Here is a 22240-nt window from a genome sequence, read left to right on the forward strand (position 1 = left end):
CTAGCTCCGTTTTTTTTTATTTTTTGGGGGAGATGCAAAAATAAGATCGAGTTTCAAAATTATACAGTTTTTAATCATTATCTAGAGTACGGCCGTACGCTAGTTCTCTTTTTATAAGAACAATTGATCTCACAAGTTTCGAAAAAATCTTATTCATATTTTATTCGTTTTGGTTGAATGTTTATATATATACCTGCGTCAATATTTAGGTCTGCTGATCTCCTAGTTTTACACCTATCAAACAATCGTATAATCTTTAGTAAGATCATTACGCAAGTTAGTCTAAACTGCTAAGTGATTCTATTGTACTGGGTAACTCGAGACAATATATTCCCGTTACCTACTAGGATTTAATTTATGTGACTTGTTCAAATAAACCTTCCTCGTATTTTAAATGAGCATTGTAAATTATAAATAAGATAAGACGATTTAATGAAATTTTATCTACTGTCAATACGTATATTTAAATCAAAGTAAACATGTTTATTAGTTTAAGGGAAATCAAGAGGCGATTCGTCTTTATTTCATAAAACTAAAGTACGATCTTTTGGTCTATAGTTTCTCAATGTAAAATACCCGTGGCAATCATGCATTATTTTTTTTGTATAACTATGACATTTTTATACTTTCAGTTTGACTAAAATTCACAAATATCACACCTGGAATATACGCGTGTGATGTTTTCCACTGAACGTTAGACAATCACCAATCATTCCAATAAACTATGTTGGTACTTGCTTGGCACACAACTGGAACACTCGAGTGTTTATTATGGAAATTCAACATAATTTAAGAAAAAAACTAAGTTTGTAAAAGATAATCGAAATTGAAATCTCTATTTGAGTCCCTTTTATGTTGTCCCCCCTACCCCCCCCCCCCCCCCCCCCCCCAAAAAAAATATAGGGTATTATTCATTTTAATTCCTCATCTTCATTCTTGATCTGTTCATATATTTGTTGATTCAAATGCATTCCATTATATTTGTTCAATGTTGATGTAAATTTATTAAATTATTCATGAAAAGTATATTAGATAGACACGAAGCATACAAAAAGTAATTTACTTTTAACTGTTCATTTCGGGGTTCAAAGTGAAAAATAAGGCATATCTTTACGATCCATATACATATTACAACAAATAAAACTGTTTTCATCAGATATACATCTTCTTGCAAATAAAGTAACATTTATACGATTGGAAAAAAAGGAAAAATATAAGCGTTTACTTACAAACATTGCCTTTGTCCTTTTTGCTCATATTCACTTTCTAATTGAAAATCCTGGAATATTCCCCGATGCAATGTACAACTGAGGTTTTCTAGATCCCAAATAAGTCCTTTTGAAAGGTAAAAATATCACAGAATTTGATTCAATAATCGATTTCACGAGCAATGTTTTTCTGTTACATACATAGCCATGTAACAGCTGTTTTTCTATGTAGGACAACAGATATACACTGAAAAGTTTAAATTCAACAGATAATTCGACAATGTGCACTATAATATAAAAAAATAGACGGACACGACTGATCAATTGGGATTATTGATTGAACTTGAACAATCCTGTATTGTTAGGAGCCCTTGTCGGGTATTTCAAGCATAACATATAGTATTTATCATTGACACATAATCACCTTTATTAAGGTATAGTTTAATAATCTGTTTTAAATACACTAACATGCATTTAATAAATGATCAATAAACTAAGTATCATTATAATGCATAGGATGAAAGTTCAAACTTTTAAAAACCGGTATCGAGACTGGTTCTTATTATACCTCTTTTCCAGAGGAAAAAGCTTTTGACCATGAAGTAATTATCTATAGTGAAGGGAACTGCACCAAACGTGCATGGCACTATAACACAACATAATGACTACGAATAAACACATATTTGGTAACATAGACAGACTTTTTGCCTCCCTTTTTATGAAAATGAATAGGTTTCATGTGGATAAAAGAACCTATGAACAATTCAAACTGTAAAAAGAAAGATGATTGACCAAAAGTTCTGTTTTACGATGCCAATCTCTATGTTCTTTTAAATTTGACCTTTGGCCAGTCTTTCACCTCTACTACACCGGTTTGCATCAATGTTACCATGGTTGGTAGGTATACCCACGGTATCCAGAATCCCCCCACCGACAGGGTTGCCTGCCCACAATAAAATTGTGGAAATGTATATAAAGAAGCGCTTATATATCGAAAACCCGAAACATATTAGAAAGGATGCTTGATTTATCAATAGCGATTTGCCCAACGTTCAATTAATGGCAGGTATGTCATACATGGTCAGGACGTGAAAGTTTAGATAATTAAAATATGTAGGTTCCAAAAAGTGGATCGACGGGAATGAAGGGCAGATGATTTGGATTGCCACCGGAAAAGCGGTATGTTAAGTAGAGGCAAAATATTTTCCTTGCAACAGGTCACCTACTGACCGTTTAAAGATTTGTGCAATAGTTATTTTACATTTGGAGAGAGTGTCAGTTTCCTAACATGTGGCGTTGTATTTAACGCCCTAATTCCGACCGGACGCGGCTCTTAAATCCTCCTCAGCCCAAGCCTAGCAGTCATAAAATTTTCGAGTACGGTTATCGAACTCAGACATAGAAATCAACCAATCAAAATACTGGATTTGGTTTCGAGCACAATTTTTCTTCTATAGTAGTGAGTAAAGTTTTATGACGTAGGCCCAGGCTATCTGGGCTCTCGGTCATAAAACTTGACTCATTACTCAGAGCACAAACATTGTGTTTAAAACACCAAATCCAGTATTTTGATGGGTACATTTCTGAGTCCGAGAACGATAGTCGTACTCGAAAGTTGTATGACTGTAAGCATTGGTCTAGCCGTACAGGAGAGGCTAGAATATTTGTATGTCTTTTCTGAAATTAATATTTTTTTAAACTGCATGACGAACTTAACATGTGAAGACAAATCATTTCAACGTAAATGACCATTGACGAGCGAAGACAACGTGTTTGACCTTTGATGGATGGGTTGCTGTTTAACGTCCAGTGGCAAAATAAATGCAGATTTAGGACGAGAACATTTTAATACGATATGAATGAGAACCCTGCTTTGTACAAGGCCGACGCACTGAGCCGGATTTTAACGTGCGGATCGACCAGTCTTTGCTCTTATTCCCAAATGCCGTGCATAGCAGAGAAACAAGAAATAACAATTTTCATGTCGTTGGTATAACACAGCAGGGATCGAACCCACGATGTCCCCCATTCGAGTCGAGTACGTTACGTTGAGAAGCGAAGACAACGTAGATGATAATTGACAAGCAAAGACAACGTAGATGACTGTTGACAAGCGAAGACAATGAAGATGACTGTTGACAAGCAAAGACAGCGTAGATGACTGTTGACAAGCGAAGACAATGAAGATGACTGTTGACAAGCAAAGACAAGGTAGATGGCTATTAACAACCGAATACAAGGTAGATGAAAAATGACAAGCGAAGACAACGTAGACGATTGTTGACAAGCGAAGACAAGGTAGGTGATTGTTGACAAGCGAAGACAAGGTATATGACTATTGACAAGCGAAGACAAGGTATATGACTATTGACAAGCGAAGAATGCAACGTAGACGACCATTGACAAGTTTGTAAAAAAATGTGTATCAAATTGCATCGTTTCCAAACAGATGAATAGGTACTAATCGGTTTGTGAGTTGATGCATGAAATCGGCCATAGTTCCGATGAGCTAACAAAGAATGCCAAATTATTTGATTGTAGTCTAAAGTTAAAACAATCGCTTTCCAAGAAAAAAAATATTACTTCAAGATATCTCGCTCTATTTTGCGCGAGCGTCAGAATATTGAAACAAAGGGGAGAGAGGACATTGGTTAGGATTTGTTTATACTAAAAACCTTTGAAGTGATACTTGTATTATTATAAAAGGCTTGCATTCTCCCAAGTTTCTATGTAAAATGGAAACAAATCAATAGCACTTGATGTCATTAAGAAAATGCGACCATGAATGCAAAGAAATATTTAAGTTCGATAATCGGATTGTTTCCTACAATCACAATAAGAGATCAATGTGTTGAGACATAAATAGGATTAATTATTCTATACACCAAGGTTTAATATGCACCCGAGAATGGTTCACTGTCTTAGGTGTGCGATGAATCAATTTGAATAACAATAAATAGAAATTATTCGTAAAAATCAATCGAAAATAAACAGAACTTTCTGCATTGCAATTTTATTTACTTCCCAATTTATTAATTTCATTACCGTCGGTTTTTTTTCTAACGGAAATTGAGACAGATTTGTCTTCGATATGTATTGATGTATTCATTCATTGAAATTGCTAACGTCTGCTGAAAAGTTGGGAGTTAATTTGATTGTAGGGTTCCATGATCCACATCATAGATTATAGGCTCCTATCAACAATGTTTCTGGGCTCCGAGATCCACTGATAGGGCTTCAAGTTCCAGTATAGTTCCCATGTCTAATCACCTTAAACTTAATGGTTCACGACAAGATTTTCCTGTGGTAGCATCCATCTTATATTTTAGAGAAGTTTCTAAATGATAAATTAAGGATCATTTGCCTGCAGTGTTAGTCTAATTCTTATTTCTATATTGTCTAGTTAAAATATAAAATTCTGACCCATTAAACAGTAATAGTCTCTGCAGTTTAGTTACCGAGAGTTATTGAAATGTAAAAAAAACAACAGTGACGCTCGGAACGAACAAAAAGAATCATGTTATTGGACCAGGTGAGCTGCATATGTTCATGTGGTGTTTAAATGATGATGGTGCTATTTTGAAATCCTCATGTAACAATGTTGTTTTAGAGACACGTGTGTCAAGGAAAGTCCAAATATACAGCAAAGTTAGCAGTGAATATTAATGGTATTGTATGACAGTTGTGAAATCAACAATATTTATTACCTGAATGTCAAAGATGTAAAATATACATTAGAGTTTAATGAAGCGAGAGTCTACAGAAGAATTACTGCAACATTTTACCGAGATTAGGCTATTAATACATCTGAAATGTATAAACCATCTATATATGATTTTATATTAAATCGAAAATATGTAATTTTATTTATTGTTGATATTCATGGAAACTATAAGAATGAAAAGCAAGAAATTGATTCTCACATAAACTGAAATCAATATCCAATAAGAACACAATTATGGCAATATAACCATAACGGATTTTGACTTTGACGAAATTAGTAATAAATCAAAGCACTCCCGCTTTTAAAAGTATGTACTTTTAAGATCAAATCCTTAGTCGGACAATACAGAACTATTGAAGTATTGAAAAATAAAGAGCTAAACACCTATACCGCATTCTTCTTCTATTGATTTCATTTATTTTAGATTTTGGGGATTCGACTAGCGAGGAATTTTGAATTAATTTCAGATAAAATCCAAATATTTCTGTGTAAGGGAAGTAATCGTACTATATTCGTATGCTAACTATTACATTATATATGTTTTAAACATGTATTTTTCACCGTTTGCTTGTTGTTGGGTATTATCAATACTAGCATACACCATATTTTCGAAACGGGAAAAGGAGGGTATCTGTTAGCAAGCGCTGTTCCAGATGTTTCTGAGGGGGTCCCAGTCTGATTTTCGTCGAAGTTTACATGATTAAATAAACTTGAAATGAATAAGTTGACTAAAACCTATACCTCAAATGCCCTATGTTATTCAATGGGAAATGTAGGACTTCAAATCTAATTAATGAAGCACAATATGTTTATGTCATGATACCAGACGTTGACCTTTACATAATACGTCTATTTCTAGAATAATAAAAAACAAACTTCAAGTACTTTCAAAGCGGTTTGTGTTTGTACCGGCCGACAAATCAGCCAACAATGTGGTGGTGGTATGCCGTCAATACTACACGGACGTTCTTAAGAATGAGATTTTAAATTCTTCTACATTCAAGTCCGTGCGCTCCACAGAGAGTCATATAGTAAACAAACATATCATAACCACATCACAGCTAAAGGCCTCTTCTGAACATTTGAAGGTCCCTACTATGTTTTGGTTACCTAAACTACACAAAAAACCAGTAAAATATCGTTTCATCTCGGCCTCTAGCAAGTGTTCTACAACTAATCTGTATGTGCCTTTAACTAGTTCCTTAACTACTAGAAAAGAACTTATCATTAACTTTGTAATAAAATATATGAAAATAGTGGAATTAATTTTGGAGTGTAAAAAATTCTTTGGATGTTTTAGATCAATTACGTGCTTTTGGTGGTCCTTTTGATTCTGTTGACAATTTTGAATTTTCAACTCTTTACACTACACTTCCACACAATCTTATCAAATAAAAGTTTTCCTATTTAGTTAACTGGTCGTTTGATAAATCTGAATGCAAATATATTTGCTGCAATTCATTTAAGCCTTCTTCTCTAATGAGAAAGGTAAATATGCTAGATATACTTACTGGAGGTGTGATGAGATGATTGAAGCTGTTAATTTTCTCCTTGATAATATTTATTTACGTTTCGGCAATAAAGTTTATCGACAGGTTGTAGGTATTCCTATGGGCACCAATGGCGCCCCTTTAAAAGCAGACATGTTCTTGTACTGTTATGAATCACAGTTTATGATCAAACTCAGTAAAGACCCGTCTTAATTGCATTTAATTGATAAATTCAACAACACTAGCTTACCGTTATCTTAATGATATTTTTTCGTTAAATAATCACGAATTTTCTAAATATACTGCCGAAATTTACCTAAAGGAACTTACTCTAAATAAATCAAATATAAATGGTAATAACTGTTTCTCCTAGATTTAGATATTTCAGTTTCACACGGGAAACTCTACACTAAAATTTACGACAAAAGGGACGATTTTTCGTCCCCTATTGTTAATTTTCATTTTTTTTAACGGTGATGTTCCTTTGGCACCATCTTACGGTGTTTATATATCACAACTCGTTCGCTATGCCCGTGTCTGCTGTGACGTTTTTGATTTCAACGAACGTAATCTATGTTCTACTGGTAAATTATTAAGTCAGGGATTTCGTTACCATAAATTAATTAAAACCTTTACTAACTTCTTCCATAGATATAAAGATTTGGTTTAGAAGTTTGGTTGTACCTGTAGAAAACTTATTTCAAACGGGATAGCACATCCTAATTATAACGGAGATGTTGTTTTCCGAGCCCGGAAATTTAGAAACGATCCGGGTAAACTTATCGATCCTTTAAATAAATTTATTCTAAAAGGTTACCAATTCAACACTGTAATTAAATCTTTGAATATTGTTTATATTGATATTAATATTGATTTTGTTATCAGTAAATTAAAATCAAACTAAATATCATTTCTATATACATATGCATATTCATGGCTCTACAATCTGTCGATACCCGTATCTTGACATTGCACAAGGTCATGTTTTTCTCTGACTGTTTATGACTTCTTTACACTAAATCCATTGGATGTTGGATGTGTACTGATTGATATTTTAGTCTTAGTTGCATGATTTTTTTTTATTGTTATTGGCTATGAACTAGCTGTCAGTAACTGCGAGCACTCTCATATCTGTACTTATTGTCTTTTTGTTGTGGGGATGTATAAGTACCCTGCCACGTCCACTCTGTGTTTTTGTTACTTTTTTTTTGCTTTGTATCTATCTGATGAGTTAAGCCTTTTCAACTGATTTTTATAGTTTGTTCTTATGTTGCACTGTTACACCACTGTCTCAGGTTAGGGGATGGTTGGGCACCCGCCGAACATGTTTAACCCCACCACATTCTGTATGTGCCTGTCCCAAGTCAGGAGCCTGTAATTCCGTGGTTGTCGTTTGTTGTTGTATATCATATTTGTTTGTCGTTCATTATTTTGTACATAAATCAGGCCGTTAGTTTTCTCGTTTGAATAGTGTTACATTTGTCATTCCGGTGCCTTTTATAGCTGACTATACGGTATGAGCTTTGCTCATTGTTGAAGGCCGTACGATGACCTATAGTTATTAATTTCTGTGTCATTTGGTCTCTTGTGGAGAGTTGTCTCATTGGCAATCACACCACATCTTCTTATTTTTATACTTGAGGCAAAATGCCAATATCAAAAGTCACATCCAACGCTTTTGTAGCATACCACCTTAATGGTGGTGTACCCAAATGGTAAAAATTATATCTAAGGCCTTTGTCAAAAGATAAATAAGTTTTGACCCGAACACGATCATGGCACTTAAATCGAAAATTGACCTTGAAGTTCAAGGTCAGGTCTAATGGTACGCAACACGTAGTCTCTGGGTGATGTAAACACATGCCAAATATCAACTAAGGCTGCCAAAATTTGAAAAAAAAGTTATGACCCGGACTTGATCATGTCATTAAAAAACTATATGTTGACATTGAAGTCAAACGTCAAGGTCAGAAGTCAGACCCAGTGGTATGCAACCTATTATCTCGGAAAAATTTACTCACATACCAAATATCAAAAGATCAACAAAAAAGTTATGACCCGAGATCGCAAAAGGTATGTCCTTTCAGATGAGGAAGGTCAAACAAACGAAAAATCATTTTCCATGGTTCTTTGAGTATCTGGCCCTCGAAATTTACTCAACCCCAGTTTTGTGATTACTTTATTAAATTTAAAACGAACCAAAGACTATCATACGACCTAACTTTCAATTCAACTATTTTAAAAGTATTTGCTTAATACTAGAAATTCTTCGACACAGCCGTTCACATCATCTTGTCTTTGATTGAAATTAAGTATATACAAGTTTCCAATTGTTATTACTCTGTTATAAATATTAAAATAAGGAGATGTGGTATGATTGCCAATGAGACAACTATCCACCAAAGTTCAAATGATGTGGATGTAGGGAAGTATAGGCAACCGTACGGCCTTCAACAATGAGAAAATCCCATACCGTATGGTCGGCTATAAAAGGCCCCGACATGAAAAATATGAAACAATTCAATTGAGAAAACTAACGACCTAATTTATAACAAAACAGTTTACGAAAAACAAATATGACAGACATGAACCAACGACAACCACTGAGCTACAGGTTCCTGACTTAGGACAGGCACATAAAGAATGTGGCAGGGTTAAACATGTTTGTGTGCGCTTAACCCTTCCCCTAACCTGGGACAGTGGTGTAACAGTACAACATAAGAACAAACTATAAAAATCAGTTGAAAAAGGCTTAACTCATCAGATGGATACAAATAGAAATACATCTAACAAAAACACAAAGTGGACGTGGACGAGTACTTATACATCTCAAAAACAAAGAGACACCAAGTACAGATCTGAGAGTATTCGCAGTTACTGACAGCTAGTTCAAAGCCAATAACAACTACTGAACAAAATCATGTATCTAAGACTAAAATATCAATCAGTACACATCCAACATCCAATGGATTTAGTGTAAAGACTATTATAATTGATGTAGAAACAATATTCCCTATTTTTATTTCGCCAGTCGGGAAAATTGCCGAATTGCATTTAATCTCAACTTAAAATCACAGTATCATAAGCATTTTCTTAGCTTAAGGTACAATGTACGTATTTTGAGCTTTGTATTTGTGCTTCTTAAATTTTTTTTTTTTTTGTCATATTTCTATGCCACTAATCAAATCAGAAATACTTCAAGATGACTCAAATCTATAGTTTGGATGGATTTTGGCAAATTGAAAAAATATCTATTAGAAAAATGAACTTGAAAGGCCTAACAGATTATAACAAGTATATTGATATTCAAACTTTTCAATGTACAGTTTAACTTTTGAAATTGATCTCTGAGTGAAACCAATATATAGGACAGTGGCAATGCCTCTCATGCTTCAGTACAACTCAACCTAAGTATGCCTGATATTAATATAGACAACCCTATACTATAAATACGTTGTTTGTAGGTTCGGTCAAATATTTAAGTTTCGGGGGAACTAGTTGGCTTTATAATATTAAGTCCAAGTAGCTGGAAACTTTGCATATTTAATTCACATCCGTATATTTCAATGATCAAAAACATAACCGAATAAAAACATAAAACCATATAAAACATACAAATGCAAAGTCTGATTGACATGCGCAATTGAACGAATCAAATTATTAAGTTGCCGAATGATATAATTTCGCGTTTTGCCGAAAGCTGGGATTATAGAATAAACAGTATATTTTATTACAGTTTGACAAGAGTCGCTTTCGGTAGTTATCATTACGTGTCAAATTATCTATATTCTTTATTGCGCAATGTTTGAACATAGCTTGAGACGAATATAAATCTTTAATAATTAATGTAAATGAAAGGATTATAATAATCAAGCGTAAAATACATAAAACTTTTAGGCCGATTTAGATCGAAAACCAATCGGGATGATTATGAAAATCACAAAATATGAAAATATACAAAATCAACAATAATAACTTTAGAACGAATAATCTTCAGATGCCTTACTGCTTTATTGGTGGATTAGAACTACATGCATTTGTAATATGTACAAATGTATATAAAATACGGAGATGTGGTGCGATTGGAAATCCACTAGAGACATAATGACGTGGATTTAAGCAACTATTTTTCACCGCACGGTCTTCAACAATGAGCCAAACCCATACCATATAGCCAGATATGAAAGGCCTCCTCCGTGAAAAAAGTTCAACAATTAAAAAAAAAATGCCAGGCCTGATTTTATCTGACAAAAACAAAAAAACAATAACCGAATTACAAATATGACGGACAGCAATCAACGAAAACCACTAAAATAACAGGCTAACTTGGTACAGGCACATAAAGAATATGGTGGGGTTAAGCATGTTTGTAAGTGTTCAACCCACTTACTGTGTGTTGGGATGCATAGGAATCAATAAGCTATCATATATAAAGTTAACGGTGCTTTTTATTCGAAATTCCACCCTCACTATGGATGTGCTATAAATATATAAGAACCATTTCTTCTAATATATAGATGGCCGTATACACTACGTAGATCAATTTAAAATTAAGAAGATTTAAAAGTGTGTTCGTAAATTTCTAGTTCCTGACAAATGGTGCAATTTCAGTACGTTGGTCGGTTTTTCATCAAGGTTTGTAAACTGATAACTATACTTGTTTGTACTAACGTGAAATAAGATAAAGACGAAATATGACAATAAAGCTGGTAAATTTCAATTCAACACTCTTTCATTTATTGATAAATATGTTTACTAACGGTTCTCAATGTAAACAAGAACTTGTGAGGAACAAATTAAAACGACCAACTTTAATCTTTGTTTCGATACTTGTTTCGGCAAGTTCTCTGTTTATTGTATATTGTTATTACATGTATATAGATTTTAGTTTTGCCTCTAGAAATGAAATAGTGAAAACCTCATTTGAAATCCAAAACAATGTTTTCCGAATCCTTCCAATTTACATGATTTATTTATACATATTCATTCTGAAGCCGTAGTTGTTGGCACTATTATTTGTTTGCTTACTACCATACTATGTCATATGCTTAGGATAGGGACTAAAGGTTATTCATGAAAGTGGAATTGCCCCCTTTTTTCCTTCCATAGCAATGGGTGCAAAACCTTTAACCTTTAACAAATTACTATAACGACAAAATAAAAATACAAGCATAATAATATGCAAATCACTGTCATAATTAACGTACATGACCTTGGATATCATTATTTAAGACATGATGTACGTATAAATATAATCATCATAATATTTGTAATTCCTGTAGTGTCTTCAATAGAGATGTTTTTTGCATTAATGAATACACTTATGTGTTCTTTTTATAGAACAGCTGTTACCATATTAATTGTATGTGCAATGGATGCGTTTTAAATGAATATATACTGTATTGAATATGCTCGAGGGCGATCCATTAACACAGTTATGTGTTGTTGCATATTTAAAAGACTCATAGATCAGTAAGTTAGAAGGGAAAAAGAACCAAAAAAACCCACAATAATGGAAATTAAAAAAAATGATACGAACACATTTACAAAGGATAGCGAATTAGGTTATCTTTTCCGTGACAGTATAGACAGATACACTCGGATATACATTGACTGGATTTCCTATTTTATTAGAAGGGTAGTTGTTAAAATACAAAATAGATAGACAGCTATTTTGCTACGTATACTTCAAACCACTTTAGCATTTATCCTAAGAGTACTACACAACCAATAAAACGCAATAATATAAAGAGAAGTTATTGAACATGAGTATGCCACTAAACAATATATTGAATGTATTTATCTACAATTATGCATAAAACAATAGTGAAACCATAAGAATGATTGCCACCCACGTTGCAGATTTTCTTTGCAACACGCAACACCTTTATTATATTTTCATATAAAAGAGCAAATGTGTTACAAGGTATGCCAGAGCCAAATCTGACAACTAGTAAATAAACGGTTTACAACCAATGCGTATATCAACATTCATATAATTTTTACAACCAATATTACGCATTCAGCTACATATGCAAGCTGCAATATGCATGTTTGCTGCTTCTACATGCACACAATGACACGTCCTTCAGTACTGTCAAATTACAAAATGTTTTCGTTAGAATCGAATATTTGAAATTCCAAAGTTTTGATAGTTTATAAATAATTTTTCGAAATATTGATTTGAATACTTACAGAATTTCGCTTCTTTTTCTTCCTTTTCTGACATTTTAACAAGGTTTAGGCGTTTTTTATGTCCTCTAAATTAATCCAAATTTGATTGCAAAATAATGTCCTTCTTATGCAACAATTGACTATTTTTATTTACTCAAATCTTTCTTTCCATCAACGAAAGATTTCAGTATACACCAGGTGAGTGATTACAGAAGTTAACAACGTACACTGATGTTCTGACGAAACTGTTGATAAAACATATATCTCTCCAATAACGCAAACAAAAAAACCCAAACAAAACCAAATGTATAATGGTTGACTTTTAGTTGTACAGTATAAACACAAACCCGATTAAACTCTTAACATTAATACATAACAATTTGAAAAGTCCTTTTTGGAAAGTTTTTAATCCTTCAACCACCAGAATTTGGTTAGCAGGCTAAATTTAACAATCGCTATTTAAAGAGTGATCAGGGCCTGTATGTCATGTTATCACAAATTATATAGGTATAACGATAATGTAAACTAATTTTATATATGATAGTCATATATTTATCAATAAATTGTGTTTGGTTAAATATTAGAATTTAAATCCCTAACAAAAATTATGTATGTAAATATTTATAGTCATAAGGAAAACTTCAATCTAATATACATATACAGCCTAATAAATACACATGTAGTACATTAACCCGAAAACCTCTAGCTGTTAAATTGTTTTGCTCTAGTACATGTTGTATAATAGTGTTTCATATCTCTTCCTATTAACGGTATACATCCCAAAAATTAACACTCATAAGAATATATTCTAATGCAAAACATGTATACTTTTATTTAAAGTTTGCATGCTGTTTAAAGTATAATCAGGCTTTGCAAATAATTTGATGCTGTAATATGATTGTTCAAAGAAAACCCCTAGCTGACAAGACGAATCATATCAATTAATTTTCTATTTAAAGCAATCAGACTGGTAGCATGTCATTTACTTGGTTTTGGTACAACTTTATAATATCAGGATTTCAAATTTTAAACATATGATTCACATGCATGTGTTTCTGGAATAATCTTCATCAGATATGCTAATACTAAATACAAGAAATTTGGGAAGCCTGATACATATAGTACAGAATTGATTAGTTTGATTGTTTTCAATATAAAACCCAACCAGGGTATAAGTTTAGTGCTAAAACTAAGGTTGAAACTCCCTCAGACAAAGATGACCTTTGACTATATTGGCTGCCCTTCTAGTAAATTGGTCCGTCCTTCGTAAACATGACTCAGTATGTGAAAGGCATGGTTTTATAAGAAAAACAGTTTGCCCATATTCAACTCAAATTTCTACGTAGAATGCTCCATATTCATGTTATACTGCATGGGACTTAATATAAATTTCTACCTGGCTTGGTGTATTGATATAATGCGGTTCCACTAGGGGCTTGCAAGAACCAGTGTTTGTTCTACATCAATTACTAGCACGGAACTGCAAACTGGAAATGGACAGACATGCAGGAAGAATAACAGTAGTGTCGCCATCCCCATGCACTCAAAAGAAACACCTAATAGAATTTACTAGGTACATAAATAAACTTACTGTCCATGGGATTACTAGCCATTCTAGTAAAACTTACTGTCCATGGGATTACTTACCATTCTAGTAAAACTTACTTGGTAGAAAGTTAACTTACTAGAAGGACTAGTAATTAACTAGAAAGACCAGTAATTTTAAGAATATAGACAGACTACTTATTTAAACCAGAAAGACTAGAAAATAAACAAATAAACCAGTTGGAATTTCCTCTTTACTAGGCAAGCTTGTACATATACTAGGTATTTCTAGATCTTATAAATATTTTTAAAAAAAGAAGACCAATATGCTTCAACTATCTCTTATACATATATATCGACCGCATTGCAAATACTATTTTCAAATCTTATACAGACACGTGTAGTAAAAATTAAAAATTGACGATATGGAGTCTTAACTTGTGTATCTTAATTTTCCTATACATGTGAAATTCCTCTTGATTTGGCAACTTTTTACTAATGACCTTCTTTGTGAAATATGTTTGCACAGGGCTATACCGGAAACACAACTTCAAAAATATTTATAAATTCTGTTGAAGATTATACAGACATTGGACAAATCATGGAAGAGAAGACTTAAATACTCTTATCGAAAATGGTTTAAGCTGGGAGGTCTTTGATGTAAGTTAGAATTGAAAAAAAAATTTAATCGGGCCTATGAACACGTATATGTACCATCTATCCTTATTAACTTCTATATATCGGAATTAGGCATTGAAATTTCACTTGGAGATCCAAAATCCCTCGAAAACGTGATTTAGAAGAGAGTAAATTCTTTACAATCATAGGACTGTTTGTCGCAGCCACGACCTTCCTCGTTTATGACTTGTGACCTAATACAACCTTACAGTATCATATTTGATGAACTATTGGTTTGTTTTCCATCTAGTCACTGTTCCATCATCGAATTTTTTTTTACATAATGTAATTCAGCTGATATTGTGAGATTTCTTCAAACCAATCTAATTAAAATATAGATCTCTGATTCTGTTATGCTCATAAGAGTAAACGAGTTATGATAGATCTGAATTTTAATAAGATTGTCGTTGAATAATTCTGAAATAGGGAGGTTTTCCACAGGCGTTTGTAATACGAACAGACCCAGTTTCTCTGTTTTTATTTCTTTTGTGGTGTTTAATATTTTCAAATAAATTTTCGGTAGTATATCAACTTATTTTCCCTTATTCTATACGTTATTGTTCATATCCAAACAATTTTATAACAACTGTAGTTAATACGTGTTGCCCCTGTACTCTAGAGAAAAAAAGGGGGTCCATGCCCCAATCACGTGGGTTTTTTTCTTTTTTCTGTGTTGCAAAATCGAGAGACATTACTCGAGGTCGACGAACTTGCGGTATCAAAGTAAAAAGAACAAGATTTATACGCCTTAGAGAAATGTCCCCAACTCTGTGTATTGAGTTGTATAACAGGAACGTGTATAGATTAGTTATATTAGTTGGAACCCCCTTTTTTTGGACGATCAATGCATTTGAATGGGGACATATGGTTGGAATGGTTAAGCCCCCCCTTTATCCTGTGTCGGGAACCCTCCCTTTTAAAAATGGCTGGATCCGCCCCTGACGGTCATCTTCACATCATGATGGTAAACAATTATCCTACAAGGTATGAGAGCTTTCTGTCACACAGTCTCGAGAAAGTACAACAATCAGCAAAACCCATACTGTATAGTAAGTTATAAAAGGACCCGGTATAAACAAACATGGACACAAATCAAACGAGAAAACTAACGGTCGGATTTAAGCATTAAATTAAGCGAAAAACAATTATGATAGACGGCAAAAAAAAAAGACAACCACTGAACTAAAGACTTTTGGCTTGCAGGTAAACCGGGTCCTTATTTGTATTAATACCAAATTTTCTATCGATTATTTCAAAACTTTAGTTACATAAAAAAAACGTGAATTTTCCTTTTCTCTATCGAACATTTTACGTCAAGCAAAACATAAATATGTTTGCATAATCAAAAACAATAACGACTCGACTGAACTATAAAAGAGACGAATATGGCATGTGTTTAATGGTCCTTAACAACATTTTCGAATTTCAAATGACTGCGATTGATTGATTTATAGTTACCTGGTTAAAGTCCTAATGAATTTGTGATGACTAACTTATATTAAAAGTTCAAAGATAACACCGGTTATCCCCCTTAGCCTGAAGAATCGGTTTAGGGAGGGTGTTGAAAAGAAGACAAAATATCCTGACAATTATTCATATACTAATACATGTATTTTAAACTGAAGTTCAGGTTCGCATAAGTAGAAAGCTCAGGTTCGCATAAGTAAATAGCTATCAAATTATTCAAGTTTTTCAAATAGAACAGCAGCAATTTTAAACTCACTTTTCAACTGTAACACACACCACTCGGTAGATTCTCTGAGTTGTTTGAGAGATTGCATTTTGCCACATAAACCACAGTTCTTCAGTCAAAGTATCAATATAACGTTGATTACAATGTTATAAAAGTTTAATATTGAGAACATTTTTTTAAATATTTTGTCTAAATTTACATCATATAAGCCGGATACAGGATTTCAGCATGAGAACATTGACTGTATAACTTCAGGCGAATAACCTATTAAACTCATTGTCATAATTTAAACAATATAACATATTATTAATATAGATTATTAATCCCTACAAAAATATAAATTAAATAACTGTTGACATCTGCTACGTATACATGTGCAAACTTGCGTACATTGACTAAGTAAGATTTAATAAAGCTTGACTATCCTGTATTCAATTGACGAGGAATAGGCCCGATCTTTGAGGAATAGGTCCGACTTCAGGGGAATCAGAATCGCTTATTTCGGTAGGATTCATTCAGAGTACTCTGCTACAGTTCTATTCACTTTTTGAAAAACTTACAGGAAATACCACATCCAGCCGGTATTTTTACAACACTTACAGAGCATACCACATCTAGCCGGTATTTTTACAACACTTACAGGAAATACCATTTCTAATCGTTTTTTACAACACTTACAGGAAATACCACATATAGCCGGTATTTTTACAACACTTACAGGAAATACCACATCTAGCCGGTATTTCTATAAAGTTTCCTTCTGAATAAAGTGAAATAAGTGATTCACAATCAATTAAGATCTGAGATATGATAACATTTTCCCCGTCAATGACACGAACTAGTACTGATTTATTGTTGATTGCTTAACGTACAGCGGATAAATATGTCCAGGACGAGAAAAAAATTAACAATTAATACAATAGGAAGATTATGCAAGGTAGGTCGACCAAGATGAAGGATTGGAAATTTGGAAACGAACTGAAATTGAGGGTTCTTTGGATTGGGCAGAAATTTTGCCTTACAAAAAACATCTACGGTCACCTCAATTAGTTGTTCAAAGGGTTTTTTAAAGCGCAGAGAGCATGAAACTCTCCCTACATGTGCCTCGAAATTAACGGTCCCTATTCCGACCGGACATGGCTCCGTATTTATACATCTCAACATCAGCGTATGTGTATATATCCTACACCAAAACAGACGCCTGACTTTTAGCAAGGGTTTTACCTCAGAACAGGGGAAGTCCATAGATGAAAATATGTCTATACCCCAGTCAATCCTTTGGGTAATTTGTATTGAAGCTGATAGAATGGGAATGATCGTCTGTCTTTTGAACTATCAGTGGACAATCCAACATCTGACAAGTACAAAAAAAACCTAGCCACAATAATGAGGATTCATGTTCAAGAAATTTAGGACAATTAGTATTTCCTATTCTTTCAAGGTCTGATATCAAAAGAATAATGTTGAAGTTGAAGAACTATAATTAATAAAAGAGTTAAAAGAGTTAATTTGTTTTTCATTTCCTTGCTGATGATGTACAAAAATCCTAAAAGAAATCCGAGGTATGCTATTATCAATATGATTTTGATATTAATAATAATAAACAGGAACCGTTTCATCCAATGGGTGATAGGCCAATCATCAATGTAAACCATGAAAATTATTTTATCATGATCTATCATGTCAATATCCTTTATGATCATAATTTTACATTATTGCATAACTTGTTTAAGAACAACGCACTAAAACAAGAGAACCTCGAATGTTTCATTAAAAATAAAACATAGCACTCCAAATTTTGCAACTTCACAGGACTACCTGGGGCTGTTGGACATCATACGTTTATTGAAAATAATGCACTATTATACTCTAATGGGGTTGATGGCATACACGAAAACAAAATAACACATTACACAATACATCACAAAAATAATAAAAAAGACATGAATTTATATATGTACATATCATGCAGTTGTTGAATCCACTCTCCTCAGTGACCAGGACTTTTTAATAAACGGAGCAGCATTCATTATACTCTGCAGTATACTTTAACATCCAATAACATTTAAAAGTATAATGTATACAAGCTGAAGCCCCACCAATCTATTGATTACAGATGTCAATCTTAATTACAATTCTTGAGCAAACATTTATACAATCAAAGCAAGCAAGCCAACCAAACCTTTAAACTACAAGCATTAGGAAAATAGCTCTAAAGAGTTTAATTTCTTAAAGAAAATCTTTTTATAGTTTTCTTGTATATTAATCGCCTTCATGTGTTTATTTATTGTAAATTTTTCTTGTACAAAGTTGATATTTTCTTTCTCTGATAATTCTATATTATTTTCATGTATAATATTTTTGACAAATGTTTACCAAGAATAAGTTTCTGCTTCATCCAATAGTTTTGTTGTGCAGTCAAAGGATTAACTTCAATTAATATAAATGGTTGTTGCTCTAAGAGGCATAACTCCAATTTGTCTGTTTAAATTCTGCTAATGTCCGTATGATTTATCATTTGAAGGTTTTTCCAAGCTCGTGCATCGAAAATGTTTCATTCTGCTTTTGATGTCATGTACTGACAGAGTATCGCCTATTCAGCTGTGTGTTTTGTAAGAATCATTTTTTTCTCTCACAAAAACCGAAATAAACCTTACCATGGAAATAATAAACAGACATATTTGCAAGGTCAACATTTTCCTCAAATGCAAAGTATGAATAAATTTTTAAAGGAACCAGAAAGGAGTAGGTCCGGTAAGGGCCGATTTTGGCCTCAAAATTCAGGTTCATCTGATGAAAGGTTTTGGACACTTTTTAAACACTTAAGTGTCTACTTCAGTCGATTCAATTAGTTTATGTGAAAGATTTGAACTGATTTAGTCAATAAAGACGCTCAAATTCAAGCTTAAATATGAGAAATCTATCAAATATGCCATAATATGTCTTTTTTCAGATGGTTTTTGTCAAAAATGAAAAAGGCCGCATCCGTGTTCATTCTCAACCTTTATATATGTTATGTATTATCATCAAATACAACTTACATTTAAATATTAAGAATGAACAAACATGCGGCCACTTCCATTTCAGACGGAAACCGTCTAAAAATTAACCAAACTGCTAAAATTTCGAAGATTTCAGTAATTTAGCATGACTTAATGATGCTAGTACCCGATACATGTGCATTGTATTGTCAAAAACAGCATATATTTATGTAACAGAAGTATTCTTCTTTCCAATAAATAGCTAAAAATTTACATTTTAACAATTTTGTAAAACTGCTACATTTTGGGGCCAAAAAGGGGTCTTACTGGGCCTACTCCTTTCTAACTGTAAATTTTTATTTTGACATCTCAATAGAATTATCAAGCAGGCAATAAAAAGTTATTGGCAGCTCTTAAAATTAAATTGGAATTCATATTTGTTTCCTGGTGACAGCCCCCGCAATTCTTTTAAAGTCGTATGAAACAAGTTTCTTGTAATTATAACGTGAAAATATGTCCTTAACTAAGTCCGCTAATCACGTTATTTTACATTTATTACGAATCCATAACGTATAATCGGCAAACTAAATTTGCATACAGTGATTGTTGATCAAAAACTTTAGTTGCTAATTAACTCTCTGGTTTTGATGCATGACGATGTTTACCAATAGCTACTTTGATAAACAATCAACACAGAATCATGGAACACGTGAAAAATAAGTGAGATGATAGCATGGATAGAGAAACTTTGTCATGACATCTGTAACATGATTTGGTGAATTAAAATGATTCTTTGAGGATCAATTAATACTATCTTCCTAACTGCTATGTTTGTTTACCTTTTCTTTCATCACGGGGTTTCTCTCGTACTTACGCCGTGCGGTTGTCAATTTTGAACGAGTGGGGTCATGGATAAGGTCACTGCCTACGAAAAAGCCGTCAATTCAATAGCAGAAAATTTCTGAAGATTTGGAGAAGATAAAAGATGTTCTTTTAAATGAAAGTCCATGTACACATATTTCAGGGTAAAACTTAACCATTCAAGTAAATTAAACATATTCAACTCAGTATTTTCTTTATATTTGAAGTTTCACATAACTTTTAAAAAACAAGTACCTATTTTACCATTCCTTTATGAATTAATTTCAAGGGGAAATGCAATGATCACTTCGCTCGCAGTCCGCTGTACGTTAAGCAAACAACAAGCAATCAACAAATCGTCCATTCATGTTTCCGCACTGTTTAACGATACCGATAGAAATTTAGTTAATGAATCCTTACTTTTGAAAATTATGAATATCATGTTAGTCGTTTTAAAGAGTACTATTAAGACTAGGGCGTCAATAAGTATCCATAAAATGTGCATATGTTATTCTAGCAAACGTTTTTGTTCCGTTGCTATTTTATTTCTTATTTACTTCTCGAGTTGTTCATCTTTGATCATGATGCGTAATTACTCACTAACCTCTTGTAAAACATTTCCTTTTGATATGCATACTTAATTATTGACGACATAGAGAAACTGGGGAAAGCGTACTTAAGATTGAACCAAAACTTCATTGGCATGCATAGACAGTGCATCGATGCTTCTCTCCTTTACATAAACCATTTAGATCAATAGTGTGTAACAGGTTCTTACAGAATATTATTCATAATATCTGCCATAAGTGATCATAAGTAGAGCATTTTCTCAGATTCTTCTTATTCACTACTTAGTATAAAGAATTTCCTCAATCAGATTACAAATAGAGACCGTATGACATAAATCAGTTCAATTAAGTGTCTTATTCGTAACAAGTTCTAATAAGTATATATTAAATTAAATATCATTGGCACTCCATTAGTGCGATGTTAGCTTATAAAAGACAGGGAAGATTACTCAACATGCAGACGTGGAGCATCATCCGATTTAAGTTTATAGGATTAATTTACAAATGGATTTCAGATGATGGGTTCTTTTTGTTATATAAGATGGGGATTTTCGTTTTTTCCCTCCCCTTTATTTCGTAAGCAAAAGCACCAGAATTATGGAAAATTAACTTTTTCTAAGAAGCATTGATTTCAGAGGTAATTATTAAGCATAAATAGGATAAGGGCAAAAGGGTAATGACATTGGAGACTTTTAGAATATTTGAGATCGGGTTGAATATTACAATGCTGACAGGTATATATACGGCATTAACATTTGTTTTTACTAATATGAACATTTAATATTTCATTTCAATATGACAATGTTTTACAAAATCATATTGTACTGTTTTGTGTATGCAAATATCATGCTGCCCACCAAGGGCCCTTAATTGGAACAATAACTATTTTTATTCTTATCAATTGTTGAAAATAATTTGACCCTAATTTGTCAAACAAATAGGTACACGTTCTTAAATCTCGTCAATGTTGGAAACGAGGATGAATTTAATAAACATATTTACTCTTTGGTCCATTCTAGTTTTTGTTCTTTTAACGTGAAACTTTCTAAATGAGATATTCTGTGTTTCTAAACCTTTATTCACATCATAGGCTAAAACGAAGTACGTTCTTACTGTTTATAGACCTATGCAGATCCTCTTTTTTAACTCATAGTATAGTTATAAAGTTATCTTTAACCTTGCCATAATCTCTCTTGTAAACTTACATGTAACACTTACACAAAAGAGTAATGTCTCATAAACTCAATGAATGATAGTTTTGTATATTTTATTATTTCTCGTTTTTTTTCTTCAAATTGCCATTGTATACCATTAAAC

The 22240-nt window shown here is 32.9% G+C and overlaps 1 protein-coding gene across 3 annotated transcripts in view; it reads right to left on the minus strand.

Moving 5' to 3' along the window:
* Window positions 1-22240, minus strand: part of LOC127727728 (cAMP-dependent protein kinase catalytic subunit alpha) — a 101900-nt gene that overhangs the window by 52489 nt on the left and 27171 nt on the right. The window contains exon 1 of one of the 3 annotated variants that reach the window (XM_052234881.1): window positions 12618-13059. The exons of 1 other annotated variant lie outside the window; for it this stretch is intronic. In XM_052234881.1, coding sequence (XP_052090841.1) covers window positions 12618-12651 — 34 coding nt within the window. In that variant the 5' untranslated portion in view covers window positions 12652-13059. Of the gene's footprint in view, window positions 1-1229; window positions 1482-12617; window positions 13060-22240 lie in introns of those variants that run through there. One more of the 3 variants, XM_052234888.1, reaches the window with a different exon arrangement.

Source organism: Mytilus californianus, unplaced genomic scaffold (genome assembly GCF_021869535.1).
Source record: "Mytilus californianus isolate M0D057914Y unplaced genomic scaffold, xbMytCali1.0.p SCAF_1, whole genome shotgun sequence".
Taxonomy (NCBI): domain Eukaryota; kingdom Metazoa; phylum Mollusca; class Bivalvia; order Mytilida; family Mytilidae; genus Mytilus; species Mytilus californianus.